General features: G+C 45.2%; 1 protein-coding gene across 1 annotated transcript in view; it reads left to right on the forward strand.

Moving 5' to 3' along the window:
* Positions 1-13806, forward strand: part of KIF26B (kinesin family member 26B) — a 665930-nt gene that overhangs the window by 180339 nt on the left and 471785 nt on the right. Inside the window, exon 3 of the mRNA XM_054994402.1 lies at positions 4627-5160. Within this exon, the coding sequence (XP_054850377.1) occupies positions 4627-5160 (534 nt within the window). The remainder of the gene's footprint in view (positions 1-4626; positions 5161-13806) is intronic.

Genomic DNA, 13806 nt, shown 5'->3' on the forward strand with positions numbered 1-13806 from the left:
GGGTTGGGAGAAGTGAGAAACATCTTTGAATAGTCTTAAGTGTTGAACTAGATATTGCAATTAATTGCACTTTGATACAAATTGTAAAGAGGATTTAAAAAAATTAAACGATTATATGCTTTAGGGAGACAACTGCTGGTAGAACGCTCTTGATAAAGCTGTTTTGAAACAGGAGAATTGCTAGCATCCTGTTGAGCATTTCTAGGCGGCTGCAGATTCTTCTCCCCGTGAGACTTGGGGGTCCTTGGTGGATCCTCCCGCCTAGGACATGGCTACTGCACCGGTGACTTCCGCCTGGTTGGATCTGCATCTAGAAAAGAACAAGAAAGATGGTTACAATCAAATGGGAAAACTTACCTTTGAATCCAAGTCTCCGGACTATACTGTTTGACTGAAAAAGAAAAACATCTTTTGATGGTCTTTATTATTACTTGTATGTTGGAATTGTGAATCTTGGATGTGAACTTATTTATTGCTGTACTTACTTTGCTCATTTGGGCACCTTGCACTTTAAATAATTTAGTGTTGTAAAATTTTCAAATATTAATTCTAAATTCTAAAATATTAAATTATATTATAATATTATTGCACGGTGCACTTTAAGAACAATTAGATTGTTAGATTACTTCCGCAGTAGGTTGTAGTTCTTTCCGGTTGTGTGTACTCCATGGCGTCCCTCTTGGAGGTTGGCAAACCTAGGAGAAAACCTAGTGAAATAGCTTCCCGGAAGAGGTGTGCTTTCCTTGCTGGTTTTGTAGCAAAAAGCATTCCTTTTCTAGAGCAGTTTGTTGAATTGGCTTTCTGTTACACTATGTGATGGCCATTAATATTTCTTGTGGATGGACTGTATTTTTTGTTTGATCTTTGTTTGGCAAACAGTTTCAGATTACAGTGTAAATGTTTATGAGTGTTATTGTTTTGTTGATTTATATATTTCTGTGCTAGGGTATATGTTTGTAAGCAACCTGGTCTCCTTTGTAAGTAAAAATAGGGATAGAAGTTAAACAGATAAATATATAAACAGTGTGATGTGCCCATGGGTGCAGACTCCTAATCAAGATTAGGGACTGAACAAGGTATTTTCAAAGCTGCCGCATGGGCCTCCACTTGAGTAGAATGCTTAATTTGGTTGGCTACCAACAGGGCCATGACAGGACAGGGCACATCTCCAGAGATCTGCTCAGGGGGACTCACAAAACTAAAACAACAACAACAACAACAGTGTAACAATAACATCATTAAAACTTTAAAAATCACTACAGAGAACCTGTCGGGACATAAAAATAGCATTATAATGCAGCAACATAAAAGCAGTATTCAGCAGCATATCATAATAATAAAACAGCTCTTAAGCTAGAGGCAGGCCTGGATGTAGCAACTACAATGAGTAAGATATCCCTTCAGTTAAAAGCCTGGATGAAGAGATATATTTTGTCTTGGCTTCTAAAAGACAGGGAGGTAGTTACCAGCCAAATTTCTTGGGGGAGGGCATCCCAGAAGCAAAGTGAGGAAGCCCTGTCTTTAGTTGCCAGCCAACTCTGCTCATACATAGTTCATATCAGTTCCAGACAGTCCAACTGGTACAGGCTTCAATAAATAAGTTGTTGTTTTCGTTGTACGTGTAGACCATCCTCCAAATCGAAGGGAACTGCAAGTCGTCCTCCCAAAGCAGCCTACAGGTCTACGCCAGCTGTTTGTCAATTCCCGTTTCATGAAAAACGCTTCCTCACGGGCATGATGTTATGACTACAATAAAGACATATACTTAATACTCTCTGGTCTACACTAATTTTTTAGAACATTGAACAAATATAGTTCCCATACTCACTGATCTCACAGTACACAATCACTCCAACCACGGAGCAATGCCATGCCGCCTACTAATTAACACAAACTCTTATACCCAGTGGCATTAAAGGTACAGTATCGCGACGTACAATCTACAATATACAGTTACAAGAACATATCCACATCACATATAGAGTAAATTATTTCTGGACTATCACAAAATTACAAAAAACAAGAAAAATCCATCTCGTGATTTAAACCATCAGGGGTTCTGCTCCTAAAATTAAAGATACAGTCTGTTTCAAGCTGTAACAGCCTACGTGTGCGGTCTATATGAGGTTTGGATTCCAGTACATATAAGACCAACACCCTCATATCTCTTGCCCTATGTTGTTGTTCCATGAAGTGGGCCACCAGAGGGGCCTCTATTACCCCATTCCTAATACGCTATAGATGTTCTTGCATCCTGACCCTTAGGGGATACGTAGTACTGCCAATATAGACCAAGGCACAACTACATGGAATAATATATACAATGTTGGCCATTTTACAGGTGGAAAATCTGCAGCGATACTTCAGGTGTCCAATCGCAGGGTGGGATATCTCATCGATCTTAACCATTAACCCACAACATTGCAATCGCCACATGCATAATGCCCCTGTGGCGATGCACTTAAAGGGGTGTAACTCCTAAACTCAGACCTCACTAGCATATCTTTGAGATTCCTAGATCTGCGATACCCTATAGCTGGAGGTTCTCTGCAGCCAGGAATCCCTTCAACTAGGTGCCAATGTTTCCGTATAATTTGGCCAATCGCAGGGGCAATGCCTGTATAATCAAGTGCCCATTTAATCCTAGTATCAGGCTCACATGTCTGTTTAGCCAGGAGATCCCTACGTGTGTTTCGCCTGCTCTTTTCCGTGCTGCAGATTTTCCACCTGTAAAACGGCCAACGTTGTATATATTATTCAATGTAGATGTGCCTTGGTCTATATTGGCAGTACTATGCGTCCCCTAAGGGGTAATAGAGGCCCCTCTGGTGGCCCACTTCATGGAACAACAACATAGGGCAAGAGATATGAGGGTGTTGGTCTTATATGTACTGGAATCCAAACCTCATGTAGACTGCACACGTAGGCTGTTACAGCTTGAAACAGAGTGTATCTTGAATTTTAGGAGCAGAACCCCTGATGGTTTAAATCACGAGATGGATTTTTCTTGTTTTTTGTAATTTTGTGATAGTCCAGTAATAATTTACTCTATATGTGATGTGGATATGTCCTTGTAACTGTATATTGTAGATTGTACGTTGGGATACTGTACCTTTAATGCCACTGGGTATAAGAGTTTGTGTTAATTAGTAGGCGGCACGGCATTGCTCTGTCGGACCGCATCCACTGGTTGGAGTGATTGAGTACTGTGAGACCAGTGAGTATGGGAACTATATTTGTTCAATGTTCTAAAAAATTAGTGTAGACTAGAGAGTATTAAGTATATGTCTTTACTGTAGTCATAACATCATGCCCGTGAGGAAGCGTTTTTCGTGAAACGGGAATTGACAAATAGCTGGCGTAGACCCGTAGGCTGCTTTGGGAGGACGACTCGCAGTACCCTTCGATTTGGAGGATGGTCTACACATACAACGAAAACAACAACTTATTTATTGAAGCCTGTACCAGTTGGACTGTCTGGAACTGATATGAACTATGTATGGTCATTGATACATTGCATGGATTGTGTATAATTATATCGGATTTGTAATTTGTATGTTCACTGTGCACTTTGCACTTATATACTTGATACTTTGATTTAAATTACATAAAATTTTGATACAATTTAGCTTTATACTACATTGCCTTCCAATTTGGTTGTTGTAGCTTGTTAGCAGGTGAAGGTGCCCCGGTGCTGTCGTTTTAGCCAACTCTGCTCTGCAGGTAGAAGCGTAGAGAGCAAAGCTTGAGAGGAAATTCTTAATAATAATAATCTGTTGCTTATATACCGTTCTTCAGGACAGATTAGTGCCACACTCAGAGCAGTTAACAGTGTTATTATTATCCCCACAACAGACACCCTGTGAAGTAGGTGGGGCTGAGGGAGCTCTGAGAGCTGTGACTGACCTAAAGTCACCCCATTGGCTTCAAGTGGAGGAGTGAGTAATCAAACCCAGTTCTCCAAATTAGAGTCCTACTGCTCTTAATTACTACACCAAACTGGCTCCCAGCTGGTGGGCTGAACAAAAGTTGTGAAGGCAGACCTTCAAACTATTATTATGCATAAATCAACTTTTTACCAGTGCAACCTGTTTTTTTTTAATGGTAGAAAATTAATCTGTTCATATTAATTGAAGGCACATAGTGGGTAGTAATTATGATTGGGTTTGAATTATGAAGCTAATTCATTATAATGATTTCTGTAAGGAGAAATTGCCCAGACAAGTCTGATTTCATCAGATCTCAGAAGATATGCAGGGTTGGCCTGGATTAGTAATTGGATAGGAGACCTCCAGAGAAGACCAGGAGTGCAGAAGCAGGCAATGGCAAACCATCTCTGTTCGTCTCTTGTCTTGAAAACCCTAGCAGGGGTCACCATAAGTCAGTTATGATTTGACAGTGCTCACCACCACCAAGGCTGAAATTGCATAATGAGTAATAGTGCACTTTGGAAAAATAAACTGGTTCAATAGCCCAAATCTGACTCTCAAATATGACCACTAATTTTAGTTGGTAGAATCATGGAGATCTTGCAATATCATTCTCCAAAGTCTAGAACTGAAATAACTAGTGTTAACCTACAATAATAACTTCCTTTCCCCCCCCCCCCTTCTGCTTGATTTTCAGGACCCAGCATTCTCTTCAGTGATTCATGACAAGCTACAGGTGCCCAATACTACCCGGAAGGCTTGGAATGAGAGAGACAATCGGTGTGATGTATGTGCTACACACCTGAACCAGCTGAAACAGGAGGCCATTCAAATGGTGCTGACACTTGAACAGGCTGCCAACACTGAACATTGTGATGCATCTCCTGGTTCCCCTCCTCCCCTTCCCACTATTCCAGCTGTAGTGGGATCCCGACATATGGGCAGCTTGCAGCCCAGGGATTGGGCATACATGTCTGCTCCCTGTGCTACTTCCAATTATGCTGGCTTTCTACCTAACAAACTCAGCGGGAAACCTAACAACATAGGGATCGTTAATGGGATGGAGAAGAAAAATGGTTCCTTGGGACACCAGGCAAAGGTCAGCGTACAGATGGCCACCAGTCCAAGCAATGGTAACATCCTGAATTCTGTGGCTATTCAAGCTCATCAGTACCTAGATGGCAGCTGGTCTTTGTCAAGAACAAATGGTGTTACCCTGTATCCTTACCAAGTAAGTAGAACTAGAACCATCTTTGAAAGCCTTCGGTATTCTTCTTAGTAATCTTCTTTCCTTAAATGAGGTATGCAGTCCTGAACAGTTTTAGATGTGGTAATTAATTAATTTAAGTTGTCTTGCCTTTTCCCCAAGGACCCTAGGATGAAAGATGCCCATCTGCATCATGACAGGCTTGAAAATATAGAAATTACTTGGTTTTTCTGCTGCTCTCAACTTTAGAGAAAGAGTTGTAGAAGAGTTTGACAATATTTATTTATTAATTTAAAATATTTACACCCTGTCATTTCAGTCATCAAATGATAAACATTAATGCTATATTTTTAAATAAGAAAACTCAATTTGTATATCTTGCAGTTGTTCTTTTAACTAATTTAAGTCTAATTTAAGTAGAAGCACAGATAATTAGGAAATATTTTACACCAAAGGAAAAGGATAGCATGATCACTAGAGAAACAAACATGTTATAGTTAACTAATTATAGTTACTATCTGCAGAACATCACTCTTGTTTCCCTGGGTTTAGGGATGGGACAGTCTCTTCCCAACTTGATAAGGCTTACCGCCCCGCCCCCCCCCCCCGCCCATGTTCCAATACTTGACAAAGATGAGACAAAGGGGTTGTTTAAAGGGGTGCACTACTATGCACCTCTTTTGGCAGGAGACTACCTCCCTTGCTTGGACCAGGGACAACAGAAGACCTGTTCTCCAGTTTCTGCCACAAACCAATTCACCAATAATATTCCCAGTTATCAATCAGAGGCTTACCATCCATACTTGGTGAAGGAGAAATTGGTTCTTTAGCACTTTACAAGGTCCTCCATCAGAGGAAAGTGACAGCTTAGCAGATGCCTCACTACCTGCTCTGGGCTTTCCTGAGACATCCATCACACTAAAATAATTGTTATTGGCCCTCCTGACTGTTATGTGCTTGTGTGACCATATTAGGGCTGCCAAGTCCCCTTACCCTCCCAGTGGGAAGGAGGGGACCCAGCACTTTCTGGGGTGATGTTTTCGCACGTGCATGATGCACTTCCAGTAGGCACTTCCAGTAGGCACAATGTGCACTTCCAGTAGGCACAATGACATCATTTCCGGAAGTGACGTTATCGTGCCTGGAAGCAGGTGTGCTCCCACCAATTTGGGCCCCTAGGAAGCATGGGAGCATGCCCACTATCGGGCATGATGACGTTGCTTACAGAAGTGACATCGTTGGACCCAGTAGGAGCATGCCCACTATGCGCTGGCCCAGGAGGTTTTTTTGCCTCCTGGGCCCATTCCCTGGATCTTTTATCCTCGCTAGCTATGTGAACGGCAGCAGAGGGCAGAGGGTGGGAGTGGGGTATCCCCTGCTCCCACCGGGGGACTGGCAGACCTGGACCATAGTCATTGAATTGTTTTAATACTATTTTAAATGTTGTTTAAAATTTAAATTGTTTTAAAATGTTGTTTTAAATTGTTTATGAATGTTTTAATGTTCACTGTCTTGGGGACTGTGTTTTGGGTGGAAAGGCAGCATACAATTTTTTTAAATAAATAAAAATTAACACTCCCCCCCCCCCACACACACCCCTTAGTGCACCTGGGAGTCTGCTTGTCCATTCCAGGAAATAAATTTGTATTATTTTGGCAACAGACAAGCTCCATTCATAACAGCTCCCTCACTATGGAAGAAGCTCCGTGAGGAGGTGAGGGGGGCTGCCATCTCTAGAAAATTTTAGAAGGCCTTGCAGGCTATTCTGGCTGCTAGGGCTTTTAATGGAGTGTAGGCTTCAGGCCTAGGAGGACAGAGAAGTTATTAGGGGGTTTATTATACCTAAGGTGCTTTGCATTTAGATTTATATTCTTCCTTCAGCCAAAAAAAGGAGTGTCAGGGAATAAATATTTTAATTAATAAATAAGAACAAAATAAATACAGATAGAAGGATGAAATTGTGGTGTGGAGTGGAGGAGGAGAGCAAATTCCTTGCTTTTATGATACTTAAATGTTGACAAACACATATCTTATTTGTTTGTTTAATACTTCCTCCCACTGGATTATACCCTGACCTGGAAAGTCCAGGCAAGCCTGATCTCATCAGATCTTGGAAACTAAGCAGGGTCGGCCTTGCTTAATAATTGGATGGGATATCTCCAGAGACGACCAGGGTTGTAGAGGCAGGCAATGGCAAACCACCTCTGTTAGTCTCTTGCCTTGAAAACCCCAGCAGGGGTCACCTTAAGTCAACTATTGTCAGAACTGTGGCTAGATAATGTCCTTACTCCAGACTACCTTCTGCAATCAGACAAAAGCCCGTTGTTTTCAAAAGTTTACTGAAGAAAGAATGCATTATAGTCCACGAGCCTGAATACAATATTCAGGATGGTACATGTGAATTGTTACCAATGACAGGCAAAGCATGAGGCACAAAGTAACAGATCTCAGCAGGCCCAACCTCCCCGCATAGTTCTCATAACAATCCCTTTGAAGCTGCGAAAAGCGAAAGTCCTTCGAGGCTGGAACAGCAGTAGCCAAAACATTCCTCCTCTGGGAGATAGCTGCCTGGGAACATCCTGGCACCTGTGAAGAAAGCACTCATAATACTGAAGGGATTAAAGTGGAGTCTCTTTGGCACTAGCATACCTGAAAGTATTCTAAACATGACATTCTGCCCCCTCTAAGATGCTCCCCCCCAGGTTTATGTGGATAGCGTCTATGGAATGCCCTGACTAGCCTAGGAGCATGTACATGCACAGAGTTCACCCATTCATCAAACCCAGAGTCAAAGTCCTTCCACCTGATGAGGTAAAAGAGCTGATTTCATTTTAATTTAGAGTCCAAAATTTGTTGTACTTCGTAATGGGTCTGATCATTAATTAGAGTCGGAATAGGAGGGGCACGGGTGTGCCATTGGTTTGCTGGAGGAGCTCGCTTCAACAAGCTGACATGGAAAGTATCATGTACGTAGCGTAAATTCTTTGGTAAATCTAGGGCAACAGTCACTTTGTTGATTACTTTACGAACAGGAAAAGGTCCTAGGAATTTCAGAGCCAATTTGCGGCTGGTCTGGGTTACTTTCAGATTCTTTGTGGAAAGATAGATAAGATCACCAGGTTGTAAATCCCATTCCGCCGCACGGTGGCGGTCGGCATACTTTTTGTAATCCTGTTTGGCTTTGTCGAGGTGTTTTCTAATTTGAGTCCATTGTTGAGCCGCTTCCCCCCACCATTCGGTGACGTCTTGGGATGCTGAAGTAGGAGGAGGGAGCGCATCAAACTGAAAGGGTTTGAAGTGGAAGCCATAAACTACTTTGAAAGGAGTCTGTCCGGTGGAGGCGTGCACACTGTTATTGTATGAGAATTCTGCCATGGGGAGCAAATCGACCCAGTTGTCTTGCTGGAAATTAATATAACAGCGGAGGAATTGTTCTAATATTTGATTAGTTTTTTCTGATTGTCCGTCGGTTTGAGGATGATGGCTTGAACTTAAACCTTGTTCAATACCCAGCATTTGTAAAAGCTCCCGCCAGAAGTTAGCAACGAATTGTCCGCCGCGATCCAAAATCACCTTTGACGGAAAAGAATGTATTTTTACAATGTGCTTTAGAAAGATATCAGCTAGTTTTCGAGCAGAAGGTATAGTGGTGCAAGGTATAAAATGAGCTTGCTTGGAGAATAAATCCACTACGACTAAAATACAGTTGTGCCCCTTGGAGGGGGGTAAATCAGTGATAAAGTCCATAGATATTACTTCCCACGGTCTGCTTGGCATTTCTAAAGGTTGCAATAGTCCTCGTGGTTTGCCTTTGCGGGATTTGGCACTGAGGCAAACGGGGCAGGACGCTACATATTGGGAAATGTCTTTGCGCATGCCTGGCCACCAAAATTGACGTTGTACTAAATGAAGTGTTTTTAAATACCCATAGTGTCCTGCCGTAGGGGCATCGTGACAGCGTTGTAAAACTTCCTTTCTTAAACTTTTGGGTACATAGAAGCGGTCTCCCCAAAGCCATTCCCCTTGTTCGGATTGTTGCAGTTTGTCTTTGGGCACGTTCCCCCCCTCCTTTTCCACTTCAGCTTTCAGTTTTAGTCTCCACCCCTGATCGGGTTGAGGGGATTGGGTTGTGCGACTGCGTGTGGTCACCACACCCCCTAATTGCGTAGGCGAAAAGATGGTGTCTACTGTCTCCTCCCTTTTGCTTTTGTGCTGGGGCATGCGTGATAGTGCATCGGCCAGAAAGTTAGTCTTGCCCGGTAAAAAGTTTAACGTGAAATTGAATTTAGAAAAGTGCTCCGCCAACCGCAGTTGCTTGGCATTTAGTCTTCGGGGGCTGCGTAGGGCCTCTAAATTCTTATGGTCCATCCAAACCTTGAAAGGATGACGGGCTCCTTCTAACCAATGTCTCCAGGTAGTGAGAGCTGCTTTTACAGCAAAAGCCTCCTTTTCCCAAACATTCCAATTTCTTTCCGCTTCAGAAAACTTTCGGGAAAGGAAGGCACAGGGCTTGAGTTTTTCGTCCTCCCCCCTTTGCAAAAGTACACCTCCAATTGCGGTGTCGCTGGCGTCGACCTGCACCACAAAGGGGCGATTTTCATCAGGGTGTTGCAGAACGGGTTCTGAAACAAACTGTGTTTTGAGGTGGTTGAATGCTGCTTGGCATTCTGGTGTCCAAGGCAATTTGGCACTCGGTTTTTTGGCTTGGTCCCCCTTGTCTTTGGTTTTTAACAGTTCGGTTAGAGGGAGTGTAATTTGAGCAAAGTTCACAATGAATTCTCTATAGAAGTTGGCAAAGCCCAAAAAGGATTGTAGTTCTTTGCGGGTAGCGGGGGTTTGCCAATTTTGTATTGCTTGTACTTTGCCCGGGTCCATTTTCAAGCCATCTTTGGAGATGCAATAGCCTAAGTAAGTGAGTTCTGTTTGGTGGAACTCACATTTAGATAGCTTGATGGGCAGTTTGTTACACATTAGAGTGGTCAAGACCTTTTTTACAAGTTCTGCGTGTTCCTCTTCAGTCTCCGAATAGATTAAAACATCATCTAGGTACACCACAATGCCTTTGTATAAGAATTCATGCAGTACTTCATTGATCATGGACATGAAAACCGAGGGGGCCCCGGCCAGGCCAAATGGCATAACTAAATATTCATACTGGCCGAGGGGCGTGTTAAAAGCGGTTTTCCATTCGTCCCCTGCTCTGATACGAACATGGAAGTAAGCGTCTTTCAAATCCAATTTCGTAAAGATCTTACCTTGAGCCACGACGTTGAGTAGATCTGTAATGAGCGGGATGGGATAGGCGTTGCTGGAAGAGACAGCGTTAAGTCCCCGAAAATCCGTGCACAGTCTTAAGCCCCCATCCTTCTTTTTGACGAAGAGCACTGGCGCAGCATGTGGGCTGTTAGCAGGTCGAATGAATCCTCTTTGAAGATTGATGTTAGTGAACTTGCGGAGTTCTTCCCTTTCGTTAGGGCTCATGGGATACAGACGGCCCTTGGGCAGCGAGGTGCCCGGTAAAATTTCCATGGCACAGTCCGTCCTCCTATGAGGAGGTAAAGTATTAGCTTCTTCCTCTGTGAAGGCTTGGGTGTAAGCTCTGTATTGCTTGGGTATTTGGTTGATTTCTTCCTGGGTGAGGAGAGCAGGCTCAGTGAGGGTAGGATTGTTACCCCAATTTTGATCCCAACGATGATTTTTGCAAGCATCATGGGTGAACGTGATGCTTCCCTCTGCCCAGTTGATGTAGGGGTTGTGATCGCACAACCATCGGCTTCCCAGGATTAAGGGGTATTTGGCAGTGGCACTAATAACGAATGATCTTACTTCCCAATGTTGTCCCATGCCGGTTATGACCGGAGTGGTTTCAGTAGTGACTGGATTCATGTTAGTGCCATCCATTTGCTCAAAAATGACAGGCGTTTCCAATTCTTTAACAGGAAGTACTAATCCATTCACTAGGGCTGGTGCAATAATGTCTCTAGAGCAGCCCGAGTCTATCAGAGCTTGCACATGGATGTGCATTTTTCTGTCTGGGTTCACTAAGGTTATCGGTATGAAGAGTATGGACCCTTGGGGTCTGTTCGAAATAGGAACTGACTGAGGTTTGATCTGCCGTTTGGGTCCTTTTACGACAGATCCATCTCGTTTCCCAAGGTGGGACTCTCTGGATTCTCCTCCCCGATTAGAGCTGTTGGATCATATTCCATAACTTCTTCCAGCTCTAACCCTCTCTCGGGAAGGTTTCTCCGAGGAGCTCCTCTGCCTCTCGCTGTTCTAGGAGCTGGTGTTGGGCGCGGTGGCGCCGGGTAGGCTGCGGGGGCTGGACGTCTTAGTTGGAGCGGAGGTCTTTGCACAGGCCGGTACGGACATTGCGCCGCAAAATAACCACTTTGGCCACACTGCAGGCACAACCCTTGTTGCCATCTAGCATCTCTCGCTCCGCGAGTAGCATATCCAGCACCTCTGCCTCCCCTGACAAGAACTGAGGAGCGCCTTTGACCCGTATGTTGTTGTTGTTCCACTAATCGGACTTCTAGCATGCGGTTTTCTACTTCACAAGTTAATTGGATCCATCCTAGTAGAGTGGGAGGGTTATGTTGCATAAGGGCTCTATCCAACAGCCTAGGATTTAATCCCTGTTTGAACAAAATTATTTTGGTCGATTCCTCACACCTTGGGCATTTAGCGGCAAGTTGTCGGAATTTTGTAACATAGTCTCTAGCCGACATGTTGCCTTGCCTAATAGACTGCAATTCAGTCCGGGCTCTAGTTTCTTCTAGAGGGTCTTCATATTGGGCTCGGAGTGCGTCCACTAGCCCTTGAAGAGTATTCAACTCGGGGGCACCGATATCATAAAGTCCTACATACCAATCTGCAGCTTTGCCTTGGAGTCTTGATCCAAGGTGTTCAATCTGACTGGCCTCACTTCCGAAAAGATGTCCCCATCGATTAAAGAATTGCACCGCTTGTACGAGAAAGAATCCCAATTTTGATGGGTCTCCATCAAAGGTAGCTTCCAACTTCACCCAGCCCATGGGGAGTTCTTGCCTGGGAGCTGGTGCTGGCATCGGGTAAACGTCGAGCGGGGCGAGTTGTAAAGGAGGTTGCTGCGGAGTGGGCGGTGGTAGCAACGGAGGTTGCTGAGGCCGAGGTTGAGGTTGTCGTGGAGGAGGCCCCCCCGGGGTCGGCTGGGGAGGCCCTCTAGGTACGGGTTGTAGCGGCGCTGGCCGGAAAGGTGCTGGCTGGACTGGCGGTGTACCTCGAGGCGCCGGCAATCTGGGCGCTGGTAACAGAGGAGCGGGAATTGGTCCTTGGGGTGCCGGTTGTAACGGGGATGGGTGAGGAGAAATAGGCTGAAGAGGTAAAGGAGTTCCTCCAGGGATTGGCTGAATTGGTGTTAGGGTCCCTCTCGGCCCCGGCGTTTGGAGTGGCCAGGGAGTGGTGCCTCTACCAATCGCGCTCGTCCCCAGGATGATTCGCGGCGTACCCCCTCTTGGTAAAATTCGTGGCTCACTCTCTTGGGTCGTGGGTGGTGGTACTACAGGGGAAGCGGGCCCCGTAGGACGTTCCGGTTCCCCACCTCCTCCGCCGGATCCGTTGTCATCTGTTACGACCGGATCTTCAGGACAGGGGTCTTCTGGACAAGGGTCTTCCGGACAAGGGTCTTCCGGGCAGGGGTCTTCTGGACGAGGTCCTTCCCCGGTATCAGGCTCAGGATCTTCAGGTTCATCTGGCTGTTGCGGCCATGGCTGGATTGGGCCCTCGGGACGGGGCACCAGGCTTTGTAAGGTAGACAAACTTTGACTGATGTCTGGTAGACCAGCTGGCGGTTCTCGTCCACCGTCCCCCACCACAAGTACAGACAGCAGGTGGACGGCGTGGGCTAAACTTTCTTCCATGCTTGCTAGTCTGGTCTCCAAAACTTGCACTCTATCTGGATTTTCCCCCTCCTGTTCCGTGAACTCAGTAGCCTGCGAGGTCGGCACATATTCGGCATGTGGTCTCGTGGCTTTCATCTGTTGCCAAGGCAATGTTTCTTCCATACCTTGTTCTTCTTGTGATCTTGCAGCTAAGATCCCTTTCGCCAAACCAGTGACCGCTGAAATACCAGAGTCAATTGCAACAGTTCTGCTTTGAAGCTGCATCCAATGGTGCTCACTTACATCTGGTTGCCCCGACCACGGGGTAACTTCTGAATAATCCCAGCTTAGGACACCGCGGCGGGACGTCTCCCACTCCGTTTGCTCGGTTGTCCTGTTCCAGTAGAGCCACGGTTGGCTGTTGGCATGCTCGGGTATCGACTCTAAACTTCGTCGACTATCCATCTGTGATTGCGTGAACATCGTACTAGCCCTTCGTTCCCTCGTCTCCCTTGGTCTCGTGCCCCACTGCGTCAGGGTGGGTACGGAAAACAGTGGTTTGGCTGTAGCTCTAGGCCGGGTATCTGCACTGCTGGGAGCGAGGATGTAGAGTGTAGTAACAGAGGAGCCGTTGCCTCTTGGTACGGGTCCTTGAGGTTCCAATCCTTGAGAGCCGGGGGAGGCATACGGATCAAACAAAGGGTCCCTGACTGGGACTGCTTTGGAGTCCGTCTGATCCGGCCTAGGCATTGGAAAAGGTGATTGGTAACAAAATGTCAGAACTGTGGCTAGATAATGTCCTTACTCC

This window comes from Eublepharis macularius, chromosome 1 (genome assembly GCF_028583425.1).
Source record: "Eublepharis macularius isolate TG4126 chromosome 1, MPM_Emac_v1.0, whole genome shotgun sequence".
NCBI classification, from domain to species: Eukaryota; Metazoa; Chordata; class Lepidosauria; order Squamata; family Eublepharidae; genus Eublepharis; species Eublepharis macularius.